This window comes from Rhododendron vialii, chromosome 3a, assembly GCF_030253575.1.
Source record: "Rhododendron vialii isolate Sample 1 chromosome 3a, ASM3025357v1".
NCBI classification, from domain to species: domain Eukaryota; kingdom Viridiplantae; phylum Streptophyta; class Magnoliopsida; order Ericales; family Ericaceae; genus Rhododendron; species Rhododendron vialii.
The window spans coordinates 6,992,313-7,013,600 of record NC_080559.1 but is presented as its reverse complement, the minus strand read 5'-3'; the positions used below and the strand labels follow the sequence as shown (position 1 = coordinate 7,013,600).

The 21,288-nt window shown below is 36.7% G+C and overlaps 2 protein-coding genes across 3 annotated transcripts; both read right to left on the bottom strand.

The window, feature by feature from the left end:
• Window positions 1-1,077: 1,077 nt before the first annotated feature.
• Window positions 1,078-8,678, bottom strand: LOC131318505 (binding partner of ACD11 1). 2 transcript variants are annotated; one of them, XM_058348328.1, is made up of 8 exons: window positions 8,475-8,678; window positions 8,215-8,318; window positions 7,666-7,741; window positions 6,476-6,547; window positions 6,339-6,401; window positions 4,202-4,542; window positions 1,914-2,037; window positions 1,078-1,380 (listed from the first exon to the last, which is right to left on the bottom strand). In XM_058348328.1, the coding sequence occupies exons 1-8, from the start codon at window positions 8,478-8,480 to the stop codon at window positions 1,360-1,362; spliced, it is 807 nt and encodes a 268-aa protein (XP_058204311.1). In that variant the 5' UTR covers window positions 8,481-8,678; the 3' UTR covers window positions 1,078-1,359. The 2 variants fall into 2 exon arrangements, with proteins under 2 accessions (XP_058204311.1, XP_058204310.1); XM_058348327.1 differs by lacking the exon at window positions 1,078-1,380 and having other exon boundaries at window positions 1,789-2,037; window positions 8,475-8,666.
• Window positions 8,679-13,096: 4,418 nt separating this feature from the next.
• Window positions 13,097-16,008, bottom strand: LOC131318504 (uncharacterized). Its single transcript, XM_058348326.1, has 3 exons — window positions 15,847-16,008; window positions 15,028-15,420; window positions 13,097-14,009 (listed from the first exon to the last, which is right to left on the bottom strand). The coding sequence occupies exons 2-3, from the start codon at window positions 15,368-15,370 to the stop codon at window positions 13,246-13,248; spliced, it is 1,107 nt and encodes a 368-aa protein (XP_058204309.1). The 5' UTR covers window positions 15,371-15,420; window positions 15,847-16,008; the 3' UTR covers window positions 13,097-13,245.
• Between the last annotated feature and the right edge of the window lie 5,280 nt (window positions 16,009-21,288).

The following is a 21,288-nucleotide window of genomic DNA, read 5'->3' as shown; positions in this document are numbered from 1 at the left end:
ATCATCTCTTAAGTTTGAAAATGTGATTCAAACTGTCCACTTTATAGATATTGACGCATAAAGCAAATGCCTAAAAAGTCAAATTAATCAGACATCTTAACCTAGTTTGCGAATCGCATTGTCTTTAATAATAATGGCACCTAGTAAGATTTTAAAGATATACAATACCAAGGTAATTTGGTTAGGTTAACTTGGTTTTCAACTGGTGTTTTAGGCTTTGAGGTCAACGAAGTGAGCAGTTCAAATCACATTAATGAACTCGGAATGATGCTTTATCTAGAGGGTATAGCAAGCCCGCCGATTCCTGTCTGTTCCCTACCCTCAACACCACCTTTTGTAGTTTACCTCCCTCTCAAGCAACTTGACATGTTCAATCATTTCTCTCTTCATGTCAACCTCCTTTATATTTTCGTAATCCCTTCAACAACCCACCTTAGGTTGCGCACCGCGGAACTACCTTGTATAACTATTTTTCGTTCCATAAATTTCCACTTGTGCACACAGTGGCCTGAAAAAAATGTTATTTAAGTAACTCCCCTAACCCCGCTCATGTATGCCGTTTGACAACCAAAAGGAAAAAAAAAAACCTCAAAAGCCATTCTAAGCAACCTAAAGAAAATTCAAATTGGCTTTCGGCCGAACAAAAGGAAAAGTCTATTCAAAGGTGAGAATGCTTCAAAGAGAGTCTGGTGTGGAAACTGTTCTTTAGAAATTAGAAATAATTTGACTTGGCGTGCAATAGATCCTGCTGGAGCTTTTTTAAATGAGGCAAGAAATTCTATTTAAGTTAGCGGTTTTGAAAAGACGAATGCTTGACCTAGACGAAAACTTCGCCAAACTACCAACCAACTAGGTTAGCTTGCAAGTTCATTACCTGCTGGAGAAACGACTGAAAGAACTCAACGGACACGGTCTGTAGCTTTCCCAAATTTCTTCAACCGGAAATTGAGTTCGAACAAACCCTTTCTGAAGCCTTCTTGTCTTAAACCAAACACGACATAGCCAACAGCGCTCTTTTTAAATGGGCGAGTAACCCAGGTTCCTTTCAAAACTAATACAGTAGTAGTAGGAGTACCATTTTTCATAGCATTTCATTTGATTACAATAAGAAAGCCAATGTTACACGAATATTGCAGAAAGAATGAAATGAACTGACAAATAAATTACATAGCTAACCACAAAAAGGAAAGAAAGAAAGAAAGAAAGATAAATTTCGACTTTCGAGGCAAAAGGGCACTCAGGTTTGCAGAATTTGTCCACTCGGACAGGAATGTTACAGCTTCAGATTACAAATATCATAGTTTCAATCGAAGAAACAAGGTACACAATTATGTCGGTAGGAGAAAATTGCTCAATCTTTTATACAGCTATTGGAGGATCCTGCATCCATGAGAACAATAGTGTAAGCAACAAACACTGAGAGAGAGAGAGAGAGAGAGAGAGAGAGAGAGAGAGAGAGCAACAATAGCATTTACCAAGTAACGAGGCAAAGGACATTTGTCTCGCAAGCAAACACGATAACAGTTTTAATTTGTGTTACAGTACCCTTTTGGGTACTTGTTGGCAGAAATGCTACATGTAAAAAAATTGCCGCAGAGAACATATCAGCAGGATGTGGTGTAGAGGAGGCTTAATCAATTTCACGTTGGACGATCGAGGCACTGGGTATGATCAATGCCCAGGATTTTGAGCCACTAAAGAACACAAATGCAATTGCAGTTTACACAATTTGCCATATACATACCGAATTGGCCTCAACGTTATTTCTTCTTTATCATTTTCTTCCTGTTTCAGTATCCTTAGTATCCGTAAATTCCTAGCCTTCAGACTTTAGACACTAATAAGAGAAAAGCCTAAAACATATTCCGTATGGAAATGACATAAGAAACAAAAGAGAGTAGAGGGGAGATCACCTTTGCAGTCAAATTTGATTTGGCTAAATTCCATTTCTCTCTTGTTTTTGTGCCAGCAACCTGCCCAGCCCTGGCCACTTTACCAAAAGCACCATTCAACCAAGTTGTTCCTGCGGTCACATACCTGCCCAGCCCCAAGAATAGTTAACAATGTTAGTTTCTTGGATACAATTCATCAGAATGTCCTACGTAATTGCACATACAAGTACTATACGCAACAAAGCCGAGCTATGCTGTTATCAAAGTGGGGCATAAAAGTGGGACCCACAGTTGCAAACTGAAGTAAAAATCAAGGAACAAACCATAGAATTTGAGAGCTGAAGATGGAGGATGAGCTGCAACTCAATTAGGAATGCCATGGATTTTTACATTTGGTGCACTGCTTAAAAGAAAGATAAAGCAGTGAGGAACAGCTTTGCTGTTTCAAGGAGAGAATGCGGAGCCAAGGGGGAGCAGAATGGTCATACCGGCTCTTTTGTGTAGTCGCTTACATTGCGCTATGTAGTGTACTACTATTGTTATCCGCTGAACAACCAGACATCAATGTAACAGTTTTAGTGGGGTCCAGAGGGGATTGTTTTAATCTTGCATGAACCAAAAAGTAGAAATGCTGAAATCTAAGAACTTGATTCTCCTCCACTAGAAGATGATGTACAATGTTATCAAGGCCTAAAGGTCAATGCCAAATGACAGTAACTTATCAGGGTGCAGATAGAACATCTGCAGGGAGTTATTTTCATTAAAACTGCAGAAGCACTTAACAAAGTCCTTGGATCCTTCCCAAAGTCAATCGAATCCTATATATTGAGGAGAGGTGCAGAAGCTCTTCCTTTGACCAACCAATGTGGGAGCGTTTCCTCGTCGTGAAAGAAGTAATGAGAGGCAAACCCTGCGTCAAACCGTGTTGGTTGTTGCCTGTATAAATGTTCCACCTTTTTCTTTTGAAGGACAATGTCCCACAAAACACCATCCCAAAAAAAGACCACTAATAACATACAACCAAAATAAGTTCTCTGGAGGCTACGCCAATCTGATGAGGTTCCTCCTTACGAAGAACAAGGTTCCACAAACACAATCCAAGGTGTGGGACCAAAAGAGTCCCTAGATTCAGAGCCATATCATCATCAGATGTAATGAGAAATCAAACATCAATTGACCTTCTAAAACCAAGTTGGCCTCCTTGGACAAAACAAGTCATGCGACACTCAAAAATACCCATCTGACAATATTTTGATTTGACATTGAAACTCTTCGGACAAAGATAATACCTCAGTCTCATTGCTCACTAGACAGTTTCAATATATACTTCAGTCCAAATGGATAGTTTAAGTATTTCATACAGTAGTACATAAATTCTGCATCACATCATTACAAGGCATGTTGTCAAATGCAACAGAATGGTATAACCATTGATCTTTGGATAAGTCCTTCTTCAAACAATTTTATTCGGTGAAGATCCAAAAAAAGTTGGATCACGTCATGAATATAGCTAGAAGATACAGGATCTATATTCTACTATTCTCAGACAAACTAACTTTCTTTAACAATTTTATTTTCTGTTTAGGACGTTCATTATATGATTAACCATTTGCCTCAGAGAGAAGAATACACATCTACACCTAAGTCACAAGTTTGCCAAGCAGGTGCAAGTGTGGGACTGGGAGAGGAAGAGTGTTATTTTGAAAGGCTCAGATATGAGCGTAAATATTTAATACTACCATGTTATCTAGGATTACTAACTACTAAGTATATAAGAGTTTTACCAGGTTTGTTCAGTATTTTGTCACTATGTGTTCAGATTACATTCAGGTAAAAATAACAGTGTTAGCAATGCATAAAATGTACGAGTTGAGTTGGAGAAGTTGCTTGAGTCCTAATTTTTATACACTTTGTTGCAGGTTCAACCTCAGTCATCATTTGGAACTTAATCTTTGACTGCGTGCATTGTGTGCAGAGTGGTACTGATGTTGCACAGTTGCACTGGCAGTAATACAGCCGGTTCACCTGTTATTTTTCTATAGTCAGTGAGTCTTGGCTAGATTTAGCCCGTATAGCACAGTTGATGCATATACTTGAAATCTGTGGTCTACGGAAAATGAATTTGCACCCTAGCAAAACTGGATTCATGAATTTCACACAAATATTCCAGAAAAAGCTTGGCAGTTTGGGGTTCGAGTGCGCGTGTGATACCCCCTATAACCAGGAATAACGTGCCTAAGATGTAGAAATTACACAGTATACGGGTGCATACAGCAAACAAAGAGTCTTATATGGAAGATTTGTCGTACTTGCTCGATTTGACAGCTGATCCTGTGTTATTTAGTTTCCTCTCTGCCGCCATCAATGCTGCAATTGTTTTATCTGACACCTGAAGCTTTTGGTCCACAGTCTTCATTTTCTCATTCACAACTGAAATTCCAACTGTTAGTTTCTCCGTAAGCCCAACTCTCCTGTCGAGGGAAATGACTTTGGCAGATGCATTGGCTCTGAACTGGTGCTTCTCGTCAAATGCTTTAGCCTTGTTCACAGCATCTTGTTTGATAGCTGAACCTTTTGCCAGCATACTGGAAACAACAACTTGAGCTTTGTTTACATACACGCTTCCATTTCTGGGAGAACTAGCTTTTGCCTGCACAGATAGATCACCGTAAGGTCACAAGATTTCAGTGGCGAGTCTGGAAATTCTTTTCAGGGTAGTCATTATGAAAACTTGTCAATAAACCTCGGTGAGACAATCTTTATTCCATTAAAGCATTATACGCAATTCTCGCCTCACGTAAATTGGGAACTCTAACCTCCCATATGGTGGCCTTTATAACCTATCATGTTTAATGAACCTACAATTTGCAGCGACAGTATTTGGTAGCATTGCTTCTCAAGTTTATTTGACAAAAAAAAGGTTAGATTATCTTCAAAATAATAAAATCTAGTTTGAATTCTGTTTTCCTGTTATTTGGAGATATTCAATTTAGTGTAAAGTGTAGACAGAAGAGCCCATGCTCTTCTTTCTCAATAACTGGAACGCCGGCTAGACAAAATAAATGCTTTGAAAATTTATTGAACTAAACGAGTTTAACTTCATATATAACTAAAAGTTGCATGTAAATTTACAACCTGTTTGAATTCTTTTAAGCAAACAATCGACATTGTTAAATTCCTAAAGGTTGAGTTCAAAATCATACTGACCAAACTAGCTGTTAAACTAATCTTAGCTGTTAAACTAATCGTCATTGGTCAGTAAGCTTGCTAGTTGAAACTTACATGACAGCATTGAGTTGATAAGCCTTAATCTAGCAGAAAAATAATAAAAGTCGTGGATAAGCTCTCGTAGAAATTGAGAATGAGATGCCATTCAAAAAAAAGAAATTGAGAATGAAGGCAAAAGCTAGTATTTGGTGTTTAGCATGAAGGCTAAAGGTGTTCAAAGACAACACCATCCTAGAGAATATCAAATATCCAGTAACAATTTTATCAAGTTTAGGGTATTCCTGCGACCACCCAAATGACCATGTAGCGCTGCCTCAACAAGATTTTCTTATATTTAAGGTGGCAAACTGGCAATTGAAGTACCCATATTTAAGTAATGCTCCGTATGTTTCAAAACAAGTTTTTTTCCTTAGAAAATATTTGATGCAAGATTTTTATGACAAGAACTTTGTTACTCCTCTCATCTTTTGGTGTTTGGCGAAAACCTCACAAAAATTCTCAATCAAAACAAACAAACAGAAAAGCTCTTGGATAATTGAAACGACAAAAAGAGAACAACAAATAACTTTAAAGCCTTCCCCCCCCCCCCCCCCCCCCCCCCCCCCACCTCTTTCACCGTGTCAGAATGTTGGTGGATCTCTTCTTGTCCAAATGTTTGGTGAAAAAGAGAGTTGAAATGTCGCAGCTGTAAGTTGTTATATACCTATTTGATGTAAACCATACCTACTGTAAAATGTTCTTCTAACTGTGGAGTGTGGGAAATCCAAAGATTCCAAACACTGGGAAATATTTGACTGAAGTATTAAAAGTCGAAGCAAGCGGAGCCTAATTCACGGAAATTTTCAGCGCCGACACAGGTCATAGTCCAGGCTTGACTTCATGAATGGCAATGCCCCATATATCAGTAAAGGTCTCTTCTACATGAACAAACAATCACAATCTGCTCTTTTAGATCATTTAGACCCTTTCTACGGTATTTTGAGATTATTCCTATGATCCATTAATTTTTCTCAGAAAAGGAATGCGTTTCAAGATGTGGAATCCAAGAAATTGCACCCACAATTCCTTTCATGATTCCATCATTTAGGTTAGATGCTTTTTCTTACAAGATAATCCCTGAAGACTACCTAACTATAATCAGAGTACACAATATGCCTAAAAATAGATTGTACGACGTGCTAGCAAACATCGGGAATATGTGATGATGCATCCAATTACCTCAGTATTTGGTGAACTATTCTCAGAACCCAAGTTCGCGACATTGTCCACTATCATTACTTCCTGCATTAATTGAACAGAACATAAATAACTTAAAGAACTGCGATAAGGATTGAAGATATTGGGAATGAATTTACCCTAGTCTCGGCCTTCGGTACATAGTTCTCTGCAGCACTTACACCAACAATTTGGTCCACAATAGTTGCTCCCTGCAGAATGCCAAGATAATATATTTTAACCACAATCAGAAGGTTCCTTTTGTCTTCTGGAAGTGTATAAATGATTCTCAATAGCTTGTAAAATAGTTCCTCCTCAACAGTACCATGATAGAAACCAACATCAGAACGTCAAACTGATTTACTTTTCCTTTGGAAAAAATCCAAAGAATTTGACATTGGTAAAGGGTATTTTTCTATTATGCTGGTGTCCTAATGTATTGAGCGGAAAGAACCCTTTCTCCATAGATCAATAACAAGAATGCATTAGTTTAGAAAAGAAGTAAGGAGTTGTTTCTCCATACGCCAATAAGAAGCATGAATTGGTTTAGAAATGAAGAAGCATGCATTGGTTTAGAAACGAAGAAGGAAACCACCATAGGATTGGATTCTGGATGTGTACTTGGTTGGACTGTCTTGCAATGACCATGATTAGCCATAAGGAAGAAAAATTCCATAGCGTGCCTCACCAAAACTTCTACTTCCAGAACCTCTTTCATTTTCCTTTGTATTTCCGTATAACATGTTATTGAAGAAAATCATGAAATGCAATTAACGCATCCTAGGGTTTAAGCGGAAGAGTGGAATCAAGAATAGCACTTCATCCCTACAGCACTTAGGTACTCCACTGCCTCTCTCTCTTGTGGTTTGACGCCTTCCCTTTCTTAACCAGCGTACTTACATATCCTTCAATGACATATGCGTGTACCCCTCTAAGATGAACCCCCAAACACTAGGTTGACACCAGGTTAGAGCACATCAAATTTCTTGTGTAATTCAAATTACACTTTCATAGGGCAAAACCACTCCAACAAATGCTAAACGAAGGTTAATTTTCCAACTATTCATATCTATTTCATCCTAGTTTCTATCAGAGTCAATGGTTTGTTGCTATTCATGCCGTGCCCATCACGTGGCTATGCTACTGGTCCAATAAAATACAGATATACACACTCCAGTTAGGAGGATGAATTCTTTGTGTGAAACAATGTAGTATCTGAAAAACAAATAATGAAAACCCATTTGACAAAGTAACAAACCCATTTAACAAAGTAACAGCTGGGAAAGCAAGAAATGCATAAACAAGAAAAGGAGACAAATCAAGGTGATACCGATAACAACAATGCAATTTCAAGGGCTTTTGGATCTTTGAAAGTAACGAACGCAGTCCTCGGTTGCCCTGAATCACTGCAACCAAAATTTTGGCACAATATGTCAATTCACTCCTGAGACTTAACAAAGCCAAAACAGAACAAAATAAACAAAAACTAAAACATGAATAAACAAAAACCACAAATCAACATCAATCTACCAATGTGAGTTCATATAGGTCTACATACCACCTGGGGTGGTGCCCTGGTGGTCCACTGGTTATCGGAGGGATCAGAGGTCACGGGTTCAAGGCGTGCTATCGACGCCCCCTAGAACCCTGGGGCAGTGGCCTCACGACTCCGGTCTTTGGACCCCTCCGACTCCTCCTGCGGATCGCTCTGGCTCCAGGTGGGGCAGTTCTCACCTTTGGGTTTCGGTCTCCTCCGGGGACCAGCCACGGGTTTGGAGGCTCAGGTCGCCACCTCCATTCCCTTTTGAGTAGCAAAAAAGAGAACATACAGGGCTGTATGGATGGTACTTATGTGAATGAAAAGCAAAGAAAAACTAACCCACGGATCTCAATGTGTTCTATATCGCCAGAAAACGAGAAGAACTCGTGAATCTCTCTTTCACTGGCTAGATCTGAAAGGTTGCGAACTTGCACAGTTCTAATCTGGGCAAGAAACATAAAGAAAAGTTCAAATAATTTGATATTTCTTTTCACAAAAAAGAGTCTTTGAATAAGAAGAGCTGCAATGGCACATAGATCTCAGAAAAATAAAAAATAAAAAATTCAAGAAACCGGATGAATCATTGGATTGGAACTGACCTGCATTGTGAAACCCAGAACTAGCTGGTGCTTGAAATTCTCTCTCTATGTTTATGTGTTTGTTTTGTTTTTTTTTTGTGTGTGGAAAATTTGATTATATGGTATTACTATGTGATTTTTTTTTACTTTATGGAGGAATTGTTACAGGGGGTGGGGTGGGGAAGACATAGAAATGGGGAGGCAACTTGGATACAGAGTACTGTTGAATGTAACAAGAGATGTCCTTCCCATGTAATGTAGTATAATTTGACAAGAATTTCGAAAGTACCCCTGATTTTTCCTCGAGTTTCAGTTTTGACATTGTTCTTATTTTTAGTACTATAGCCTTTCCAAATGCAAACATTTGTTTTCCTCATTTTTAATAGGATTGTGATTTTGACACTCAAAAAATTAATAAAGAAATTTTAAAACTGAACTATTTTGATATACAAAATGATATTGTTTTATAGTCCCTCTATCAATTTTTGAAATGTTAAAATCAATTTCTTTTTTAATACTAAATACAGACTACAGAGGAGCATCTTTTTCCACAACACTGCTCCCATGCCCTATGACTAGTTCTTCTGTATTTGTGTGGAAGGGCAGCAGTCAGCTTTGACCAATCCCTCATAGGGCCGCCGGCCTCATGGTGGGCGGGTAGCCATTCCCAACTTTGACCCATTTTCTGTTTTTATCTTCAAGTAGTTCTTTGCACTGTTGAAGCCTGAAGGAACTTGCAATATACTGTAGTATATAAGATATAAGAGATTTGACAGTACATGATAATGGTCCATGAAATTCGACTGTCCAAATTCATTTAAAGAATCGTCCAATTTTCTTTTATGTACTATATAAGCTTGATGACCGTTTGACAAATGGAGGAAGGAAAGGGTGAGTGAGAAACCGGGATAATCTAATCCAGACCCACCCCACCTCCTGCGATAAGCTTATTCGAGGGTTAAAGAGAGTTTTAATGAAACTACCTTTCTTATGAGAGCAACTGAAACTATTTTTCTTATGAGATTAACTCCAACCAAGCTCTATAATGCTTCAAATCTCTGTATCGATGAGAAATTTTGTAATTTATCTATTTTTTCTTTAACTATTTATACTTTATATGAGAATCTTGGATGTACCCATCGTATTTTTTAGAGATTTTGATTACCAAATTTACTTTTGGGTCTCTATTTTTTGAAGAACCCACCTCCATTTTGGAGACCATATATCTAAAAAAAACTGAGTTCCTCCAAGATTCCCTATAAAATACAAAAAGTTGAAGATAATCTACCTCTTATCCACCTTATATAAGATAGTATCCATCTTTTATTGACCTTTCTCATTTATCTTTCAAAGCCTTATCCGTCCATTAATGAGCCGTAAGACTCAGAGTTTTTCTCCTTACTATCTTCTTCTAGTATTAATTATCATTTTTCCGTTTATACTTGGCATTTTATTTCAGTTATCTTATCATGGTTTACTTATGGAGTTAGTTTCTCTTTTTTTATATCTTATCAAGGTTCATATAGGGAGCCAAATCAGACCATATCAGATTCAGACTTAAAAAGAAAAAAAAGAAAAGAAAAAAAAAAGAGGCAAATCGAAGAATAACTCGATCTTGAATTATTAGTCGAAAGGAGCCACGACAATTTTTATAAATAATTTAGACTTAAAAACACTAAAACTGGATGGACCAATCTGAAAGAAAGTGATAAGAAAAAAAAAAACTACTGAAAGAGAGCAAAGGAGGAAAAGAGAGTTCATATTCTCTTTGAAAAAGTTTAGTCGATCCCATAAATCATGGAATGGGTTAAATAATCGATTTTTTTTTTGAAATATTCTTAAACCTTCGCGGATTAATTATGCGAAAGACCAAGGCTTAGAGTCATTATAATAAGAACACATGTATCTTATGCGTCAAATGTGATAGGTTCAATTACATCATATGTATGACTTTAAACTCCCGTCGCTACTTGTCGATTGTCGCTCTCAAAGTCTTTTGTGTAAAAGTCGCTCTCCCATATTATATAGTATCAAAATCAAACTTCACAAAACGGCAAAATCAAGGATTTATTCTAGTTTAAGTTCATTGGTTAAAAGGCGTAGCCTTAACAATTTAAGATTTGATTATGTATTTAAATAACTTATTCTTGGTTAAACTAGAGCTGGAGTACTAACCTCTACCGGAAGAGAGCAAAGAAGGGAAAGAGAGTTCACAGTACCTATCAAAAATAGATAGAGAATCGTTTGAAGTAGGAATTTTCAAAGGGAAGCACTTCAGTGTCTCCTTCCGTTTTTGAAACACCGTAAAAAATGGCATGACAAAACTAGTTGAAGCATAATAAAAATCATTAAATATATAACCATTAAAGTTTTTGGCCCACCCCTTTAACCACGGTTAACATTTTTATCCACTACATCTCATATCTACATCTCTTCCGTATTTGGAGGACCTTCTACGATGGGTTCAGTTTATGGAAAAAAATTTAAATAACGGTAATACCATATCATTCTGCTGATGTGGTGCAACAAATCAATCATTTTCGACCATGTATGAATTGGGGTCTGCGCAGCAGTGATGTGGTGGTCAGTGAGATCCATGTAACTACCCACCACATGTGCATAGTGGGGTCAGCGTGAACACGTGGTGTTCTGTCATCGGGTTGTGATACTTAATTGGATAATCGGACGTACAATATTGAATCTATGTTCCGATGAATAGACTTTCAAAATCTGTTAGACCCAAAAATTTATAAAAATTATAAGAACATCAAGACAACAAAATTAACGGTATCGATCGTTGTGATAGTGATGCGGTCGTGTGGCTATTATACATTAGACTACAGCACAAAACCTTAGTTCATAATCAAATAAGTTCAATGTATAGATTTTAAAGGCTGTAGGCAACTAATTTTTTCGAATGCTTGATCTCAACCAATGGGATTTAACATCTTGGTGATTTAATCATTGTCACCAAACTTGTGATAATCGGATGTCGGCAACCACATAATCGGAACACATTTGGTGCTTACAAAAGCGTTAAAGTCACATACTACCCCACTCTTGAGCCGCCTCGGCTATTTTTTTCCGAATTGGAACTGTCTATGTTATACATAACAAAGATTAGAATACTTCTGCTAAAAATGAATTACATAACAAAGATTAGAATGCTTCTGCTAAAAATGAATTACATAACAAAGATTAGAATACTTCTGCTAAAAATGAATTAAATCTCTTATCAATACATCCTTAATCAGATGTAAAATGTCATTCTAATAATGAATTTACGTCCCAATAAAAGGGCATTCTAAACACGATAGACCCAAAAAATCTAACACCAAGCAAAACAAAATGGACGGTATCGATCGTTGTGATTGTGTTGTGATCTTATGAGTATTGTACATTACACAAAAGCACAAGACTTCAGTTTAGAAACAATAAGGTTCAACGTATAGATTTTAAAGGAAGTTGTTCAATAATTTTTTTTGATGACCAATCTAAACCGTTAACATTGCACATCTTATCGATTCTATATTTGTCGCCAACTTCAGTGATAATCGGATGTCAGCAACCACATGATCAAAACACATTCGATGCTTACGTAGGTATTTAAAGTCCTATAGTTCACAACTCAATGACCGCTTTATCTATTTTTCAAAATTAGAACCTTCTATCTTTTGCGTAAGAGAGATTAGATCATTCCTGCCAAAACTAAAGTAAATTACTTATCATTACAAACTTTATCGGACATAAGTTATCATTCTTATGTTGAATTTTTGTACTAATCAAAGAGTTTCATAAACTGAAATAAACTGGATTGTGCCCAAAATTTCCAAAAACAACTAGATCAACAATAACAACCAAATCAACGGCCTTGATTGATTATTAAAATAAATGATTTATTGAGATTCGTTTCCACTTAACCACGGTTAAACATTTTAAAAGAAAAAAAAAGAAAAAGACAGGTGGGGTATTGTTATGGTTCTAGAAGTTATTGTTATGTCTTTTAGAAGTTATTGTTATGTTTTTATGTGGTATTGTTATGCTTCTTCTACTTTTGATTTTAGTTATGCCTTTTCTGGCTTTTGTTATGCCTATCATTGATTTTTTGTTATGTTTTTCAATGGTTTCCATTATGCTCATATTGTTATGACTCAACAGTTATGCCATTTAATGGTTTAGTTATGCCTACTTTGGGTTAATGTTATACCTGTTGAGGAAATTTTATACCCATGTTATGCCATTAAATTCACGTGTTATGTCTTTTTGGGTTTCTTGTTATGTCATTTAGTGATTTTGTTATACCAAATTCGTTGACCTGTTGGGGTAACCGGTTTGCATAACTGGTCAGTTTTAGTCAAAATTGCATGCGTGACAAAATCTCAACCATTGGATTGGAGTTACGGTGTCTCCAAAAGGGTAGGAGACACCGAAGTATTTCCCTAGAAGATCCCTTATTTCGCATGAAGGACAAAAGGTTACATTGATAATTAATTACAAAGCAGAAAGAATAATAATTAAGATCCAAGCAAAATAATAATAATAATAATAAGATCCAAGCAATAAATAGCACATCAAGGGATAAGGAAAACGAATCAGGATGAAATATTACAGAGATTACACATGAGGTAGTAATCTTGCATCTATTTGAGTAAAAAATTATTATAAAAAAATAATATCACATTGTATCTGACACATAATACATACCGCCAATTAATGAAATCATGAAATCATAAAAGCTGACAATTCAATGGTATCAATGCATAATTAGAAACCCTAGAAAGACCCTCGGGAGTCACCTTGGGATTAATTCCACAAGCATAGACAGGATCACAACGGTTGGATCCCCAAATAGAATACCAATTATTGCCCTCAGGAACATGCTTATTGTCTTTAGAAACCCACTACTCCCTCCCCCACCACTTTTAGCCACGAGCTTCAAATCCACTTTTTCCAGTGCCATAGAAGTAACATCATCGTCATTGTCATCATCCTTACGATCCAAATCCCCTCTTCTCCAAGCCTCGAGCACCATTTGAGATACGCAATACACATGACAATAAAACTTGTTACATTTTGAGACATAACACCAACCCTGGACGTTTTTTTTCACAAGCCAGCTAGGCTGTTTCTTTTGACACCAAAAGCAATTCTTTTTGGCCTTTTTGCGGAGCACAAATTCAGTGTCACCTATGCTCAATTTTCCGCTTAGGTTGCTACAACGCGGGTGCAAATCCAAGTGGTCCTCTTCGCAGTGATAGGAATAGCCGCAGATTTTCCTTCCACATGCATGGCAAATTTTTCCTGGTTCATGGTGAAATACGAACTTGGATCCTTGGAAAAGATCGTGGGTTATCATGGGTTTAGGGTACATGCACCCCTCGTGAAGGTCATAATTACATGGCTCACATCTGTATCTTGTTTTAATCCCTTCTTCCTTGCATCCATCACATTTGAAAGGTTTGTTGTAGCTTCTTAGCTCAAGCTCATGATCGTGCTTTGGGTAGCAATCGTGAATTCTTTTGGCCATTGGTTTGTCACTAGGTCTACCGATGACACCTGATAAAATTGGAACCATATATACAAATGAAAACAAGTTAAAATGAATATCATCGATGAATAAACTAAAATTTCGAAGAAAAATTGAAGTTTGGTTAATCTCGTTTACAGCGCGAAGAGAATGCATGTTCCCATGCATGCATATTTCGGAAAATTACTTGGGCAATTAATTAACAATGTAAACAAGAGTAGTTGAGGGCAATTTAAGCATGAAAATCGCATCACATATATAATTTCTAAAACAAGAGAACTACACCAAATAGTGGTGGAGCCAGAATTTTGGATAAGCGGGGTTGAAAATTTGAACTATGTATGATTCACTTTTTCTAGTTGCTAATTGTAAGGAACAATTAGATTAACAAGTTAATCAAAAAGTAGATATCCATTAATAACAATGTAGCTTCGATTCACAATTGACCTCGACGACTTTTCATACTTTGGAAACGATGGATGAAACTATTTTAATCACTAATATTTTGAAACAACAAAAGACAGAGTACTAATCCCAGAAACGAACGAAACCAGAGCAAAATTAGAGATTGATTTGGAATGAGAGAGAGGTGAAGAAGAGTTAGAGAAGTACCTGATTGGAAATGAAGAACAGATCTCTCCAAGAAACCTAGGTTTTTTTTAGCAAGAACGAATGAAACACAGTTCACGTTTTGGAGATTTTGTGGGTGGAAATTCTATTTTGACTCCTCTTTTTCCTAAGTACAAAACTCTTATGTATTGGTTGGGGCAAAAATGAATTTTAAAGTAAGGTCAAATAAGTAAAAATGGGATAAAATTTATACATGTCCCTAAGAAAATTTGGGAGGCAGTGGGGTCAGCTGCCTCCCCTCGACTCAGTGTGCCTCCGCCCCTGACACCAAAATAATTTTCTTCTTTTCTAGGAGTATATTAATATCGGTATATACAAGTGTATATACGTGGTATACACCCAAATACTTTTTGACGCACACGCATATATAAGCACATTCCTGTTTTTTCTTCGCGTAGAAAAATTGAGATATGTTACCTGGATGCTGTGGTGCCACCTTCCGTTGATCAGAGATTTTTCGAACAGAGATTTGCATCTCCTCTTCGTTGACTTGGGGTACTGGGCTTTCTTCTTCTTCTTCTTCTTCCCCCCAAAGCTCAGCACTGCGAATTTTCTCATGCTTTTCAAGCTCCTTTATGACTCTGTGTGGGTCAACGTTTCCGGAAATGGTTGCCTTCCCCTCTTCTTCTATCTTGATTGAATCCACCCCTTGAATTGTCTTCACCAGCTTCTTCACCTTACCCACACAACCTTCGCAATAGGCGCAGTGGAGCTTCAGCTTCAGAACAAAAGTCCTCCGCGAATTCTCTTGGCGCCCCATTCAAAATGCCACAAAAGCAAAAGCTTGTAGTAAAATTCCTTTAAATTCCCCTGTTAATTCAGAAAAAAAAAAAAAAAACATTCCCAGGTTAGATTTTAGGAGCTGCGTGCCTGCATTGAAATCCATTGGCAATAGGACACTCTTCAAAATACATAACCAAATTACAAATTCACAAGGAGAGTATAACACCGAAACAACAAATTTACAGTGTTAATTAAACATGAAATTCACCAGGTCTAAAACAACATATTCATATTAGATTTAACACATAAGAACAATAATAGTACTCACAGATAACTTAGGGTAGTGATAATGCCAGAACTGTTTTTGTTGGTGCCAAAATTTCAGAGCATAAAAGTCGTATACATTACACATGATATAAATCTTTTGTGCACTAAAATTTTGATCAAATAAAATAAAATAAAATTTTAGCATTATCATTTTTCATAAATTAACTAGTTATGAGTCTTACCTACCTAGCTAGCTAGCCGAGTAGACTTGAAATATGTGGAAGCTTTTGCCGGTTGCTTTTGTGGGTGGAGCTGCTGGAGCACAAGAATGGAAATAGATAGGACAGATGATTTTTATCAAAGAGAGGAAAGAAAGGAATTTATGCCACTTATGGAATAATGGAAAGAAATGAGGGCGTACTTCTGTATATATAGCCAACAAGTATCAATCAAGAGCGAGCTTATTGGCTATTGGGTACGCGTCTCGCAGTTGCTTTCATATGGAATGGAAGCTTCATATATGGAAACACAAACTACTACTATATGGAAGTTTCACTTGATTTTCTTTTTCACGACGATCAGAGGTATTCGGGTGAGCTTACGCATACCTCAATTAATCATCTCTCCGGTTCAGTTAAAAGCAGATTATTCACGTCAGAACTAAAAAATTCAAGAAATTACTTTTTTGCAGACCTCAAAAATCAAACACTAGCTAGTCAATTGTGTGGAGAGCAAAACCCAACCAATCCTAGTCAAGAAATTACTTCACTTGTGTTGGAGTGGCAATCAAGTCAAGCCACGTAATAACGTTGCAGTTTCTTAGTATTTTCTAAATAGGGAACCTTTATATATGTAGACAGGAGCTAGAAAATCAAAAAAGCCTCTAAGCTTTCCCATTGCACTTTCCCTAGAATATGTGTGGCAAGAGCTTCCGAGCTTCCGAGCCGGTGATGGTAGAGTATCCATGGACCAAGGAGAAATGGTAGGCTATCCACGGACCAAGGGGAAATGGAATGAGCTTCCGAGCTTTCGAGCTGGGGGCAATCAAGTCAAGCCACGTAATAACGTTGCAGTTTCTTAGTATTTTCTAGATAGGGAACCTTTATATATGTAGACAGGAGCTAGAAAATCATAAAGGCCTCTAAGCTTTCCCATTGCACTTTCCCTAGAATATGTGTGGCAAGAGCTTCCGAGCTTTCGAGCCGGTGATGGTAGGGTATCCATGGACCAAGGGGAAATGGTAGGGTATCCATGGACCAAGGGGAAATCAAATGAACTTTGTTAATGATTTATGAATCAGTACTTAATCATTTTACTTACATGAAAATACTGACAAAAATTTGTGGAATATTATCCATTCTAAAAGCAAAAATTCAATTCTAGTATATAACAAGCTGACACCAGTTCTGTGTACAATAGATGCATAGAACGATTAGTTCTTTAGTTTGGAAATTGGAAATAAACCATTAAAAGGAATGACTTGCACAAATAATGGGTCTATTTTCAAGCTTAGCTTAATTTATTTAAGCTATTTTCTGACAGAATTATTGATCATTAATTTATGTCTCGTTTCGTTAAGTTTTTTATTTTCCACTTTATGAGACAGACAACTTTAATTTAAAAAATAAGTACTTATTAATTTGAAAAATAATTCAAATAAGTACTTACTTTAGTTAGAGGTGTCAAATGGGCAGGACCAACCCGTTTAGCTTCGTGCCTACCGTGCTTCGTGACAGCCCGTTTACTTTATTGTGTCGTGCCATTTTTTAATCACGTTGTGCCGGCCTGTTTACTAAATCATGTCATGCCCATGTCAACACATCTCCAACCGAGTTTCACCGGAAAGAAAAAAAACTCCGAAAAGTGTAAAATATTTATCAACACAAAAAGTGTAAAATGATACTCCCTCCGTCCCAAATTGCTTGTCCCTTTTCACTATTTGGGACCTCCCAAAAAAATTATCTATATCTTTTAATTTATAATACTTTTTATGTTTAATATGGATCTTATTTGATAGATCTTAATTAGTTATATAATATGATGTTTTTGAAATTATATAAAATATTATAAATTATAAGATATACACAATTTTTTGAGTGGCACGACTGTCCAAATGGGACCAGCAATTTGGGACATAGGGAGTAGTATGTTACAGTATTCAACATAAATTAGTATGTAATTTTTTGGGTGTTAAAATTAGTATTTGGTGTGCCATGCCCTGTCGTGCCGGTGTTTAGCCCATCTAGAACTATACGTGTCATGTCGTTCCAGGCCCACTTCTGTGTCGTGCCGTACCAACTCGGCCTGTTTGACACCTCTAATTATAGTTAGTGAAACACACCCTTGGTTTGGTAGCAAGTGTGAACAATGAACAACTTGGCCTTTCCAGTTTCCACCGACTAGGTCCAATAGAGACTTTTTCTTTTTTAATCCTACGCGTGTAATTAATATGTGTTTTTTTTTTTTTGTGAAGAAAAGCAAGAAATACATTGATTAAGATAAGTAAACAGTTTACAAGAGAAACTATCGAGATACCAGACAAACAACAACTATAATATAAATACATGACAAAAAGAAAGCTAGAACTAAAACAAAAAAAAAAAAAAAAAAAAGAGAGCCCGAAGATCTGCACCAGCTCCCGTCCAAAAAGGAGTCCCCCTTGCATCTGTACTAGAGGATGAAGACAACATGGCCCGCTTGGCAAGACAATGAGCTGGATGCGAATAACCTTATAAATTCTGCAAAAAACCAACTTCGAGATTGCGTGACGAAGGTTGCGCGATAAAAAGCTGTCTGCAGCAAAGTGTGGCTCAGAATGCCTTGGTAGCTGAGGGATTAATATGTGTTATAAATTAGAGTTGTTTGAACGATGCATAAAAAAATAAGTTCACGATGTTACTGGGAGCACTTTCAATTACAGTAGCGCCTCAACATAATTTCTGGACAAAAAATATGGACAAAAGATTGTCGTAAAAATATACTAATTTATAACACATATTTGGGTAATGTTAAACAACGTGACTTAGGATAATGCTATGGTGTCCCCGGTCATTTTGGGGACACCGTAATTTTTGGTATAACCGACCATTACAAGCATAACCAAAACCAGTGATATGTATAACCAATGCTTTACAAAGGCATAATCCTCAAAATCCCCAAAAATTACGGTATTCCCAAATGGCGGGTGGACACCGTAGCATTTCCCCGTGACTTATTTTGCTAAAAAAATGGTTATTTTCCAAAATATTTTGATAAAAGTAAAAAAAAAATTTACTTTTCCGATTTCTTTCGTCAAGAAAAATTAATAATTCTCAAAAATTTCGCGCAAAACTAACAAATACAAAAAAAAAATTTAAATAAAAATAAAACGAACTTATTTACTAATAAGTTTAGTAGGAGAACTCACCCTTAGCAACTTCTTTCCGAGTAAAAATGTAAATCTACACTTCAACTAATATGACATCACTGGCATGACATCAATTTCTACCCCTAAAACTAGATGCTTGACTGACTTCCTCGCCCAAAACGCGTACAGGTAAACAAGCATGTCTCGGGCCCTACTAGCCGACCAATGGGTCAACTTTCTGAGACCTGCTATTCCACCCCCACGACTAGGGGTGCAATCGAGCCGAGCCGAGCCGAGTTTCGGCATGTTCGGGCTCGGCTCGCCTCAAAAACAATGAGCTCGAGCTCGGCTCGAGCTCGTGACGAGCTGCAGAACTCGAGCTCGAGCTCGGCTCGATAGGTATTTTCGGAGCTCGAGCTCGGCTCGTTCGGCTCGTTTATGAAACAAATATATATAAATATATATATAAATAAATATAAATATGTAAAAATATATATATATAAATATATTATATAATCGAGCTCGCGAGCCAATTCGAGCCGAGTTTCGACTAGCTCGAGCTCGGCTCGTTTATGAAACGAGCTCAGGACTCGAGCTCGAGCTCGGCTCGTTTTTGTCTTGAACCGAGCCGAGCCGAGCCGTTATCGAGCCGAGCTCCGAGCCGCTCGCGAGCGGCTCGGATCGTTTGCAGCCCTACCCACGACACAACCCCCTGTCAGTGTGTGGGCCTTACACAGACTAGAGTGTCTAGTGAGTGTGGGGCCCACACATTTGTGTGTGTAGGTGTGCATATGGGTGTGTGTTTTTGGTGTGGAAGTAGAATTACTTTTTCCAAATCAATTATTCTAGAACCACACCCAAAACACACACCCATATACACACCCACACAAACAAGTGTGTGGCCTTACACACACTAGACACTCTAGTGTGTGTGGGGCCACACACTTGTTTGTGTGGGTGTGTGTTTTTGGTGTGGAAGTAGAATTACTCTTCCCCGATTACCCCTCCCCCCTCTCTCTCTCTCTCTCTCTCTCTCTCTTCCTTTTCTTTCTTTCTTTCTTTACGGTTTGTTCTTTTCTTTTCTTTTTTCCTTTTATTTCTGGTTTGATTTTTTTTTTTCATTTTATTTCCTTTTCTTTCTTTCCGGTTTGAATTTTTTTTTTCTCTTTAATAATAAGTTCAAGTCTAATTCTAGACTTTGTAAAGTAATTGAGAGAGAAAAAAAGTATTTCAATTGATTATGTTTATCCGACCGTTTTCTTTTTCTTTTTTTGTCCTTTATAGATTAAAAAATATAGTTACGAAATTAAGTGTTTCAATTTTCAATCCGTTTGAACCAGTGCAAAGATATTATTTTTCTGATCATTTTATCCTAAATGATCGTAATAAATTTTTTGCTTCAATGCATTTCAATGAACACCCTAAGGGAGTCTTGAAACTCAATAATGAGTCGTAGGGTGTTTGTTGAAAGACCTTAAACCAAAAAATTTATTATAACCATTTAAAATAAAATAATAATAAAAAAATAATTTTTGCTCTGATTTAACTGAATTAAAAATTAAAGAACTTAATTCTTGAATTATATTTTTAAATATACAAATGGTGTATTTATAGAAATTAAATTAATAAGATATACGTAATTAAATAAATAAAAAATTAAAAAGTAAGGGGGCCTGAGGGCTTTGGTGTCCTCATTGGCACAGTAGCCCCTATGAAGACCCTAAAACGTTTCCGTTTTAGTTTTAAAAAAAATAGAAACCAGTCATTTGCAATCATATAGAGTAGAAACGTGATTTGAAACAACATACTATTGAATCAGTTAAGAGGATCTATGCTAAATAATGATTAACAAATTTATTAAATTGTACTATAGTTAAAAAAAAGTAATCCTAAATATAACATTTGTTTCTGAATTAGTATGTCGTTTGCAAAATACATTTCGTAATTAGTTTCCGAACACTAATTGTAATCTTAATGATTTTTTTGCTTTACGGCCTTTCAACGAGCACCCTAAGACTCATTATTTAGTTTAAGGACTCTCTTAGGATGTTCATTGAAAGGCCTTGAAGCCAAAAATTTATTACGACCATTTAGGATGAAATGATCAGAAAAATAACATCTTTGCACTGGTTCAAACGGATTGAAAATTGAAACACTTATTTTCGTAACTATATTTTTTAATCTATAAAGGACAAAAAAAGAAAAATAAAACAGTCGGATAAACATAATCAATTGAAACACTTTTTTTTCTCTCAATTACTTTACAAAGTCTAGAATTAGACTTGAACCTATTATTATTAAAGAGAAAAAAAATTCAAACTGGAAAGAAAGAAAATGAAATA

Excerpts from the sequence above, each read along its gene's own strand:
- LOC131318505 (XM_058348327.1), bottom strand. Across the intron at positions 6,402-6,475 it reads TACCGAAGGCCGAGACTAGG|GAAGTAATGATAGTGGACAA; the intron begins GTAAATTCATTC and ends CAATTAATGCAG. Across the intron at positions 2,038-4,201 it reads TCAGCTGTCAAATCGAGCAA|GTATGTGACCGCAGGAACAA; the intron begins GTACGACAAATC and ends GGGGCTGGGCAG.
- LOC131318504 (XM_058348326.1), bottom strand. The coding sequence starts at position 15,370 with ATGGGGCGCCAAGAGAATTCGCGGAGGACTTTTGTTCTGAAGCTGAAG. Across the intron at positions 14,010-15,027 it reads GGTGGCACCACAGCATCCAG|GTGTCATCGGTAGACCTAGT; the intron begins GTAACATATCTC and ends CAATTTTATCAG.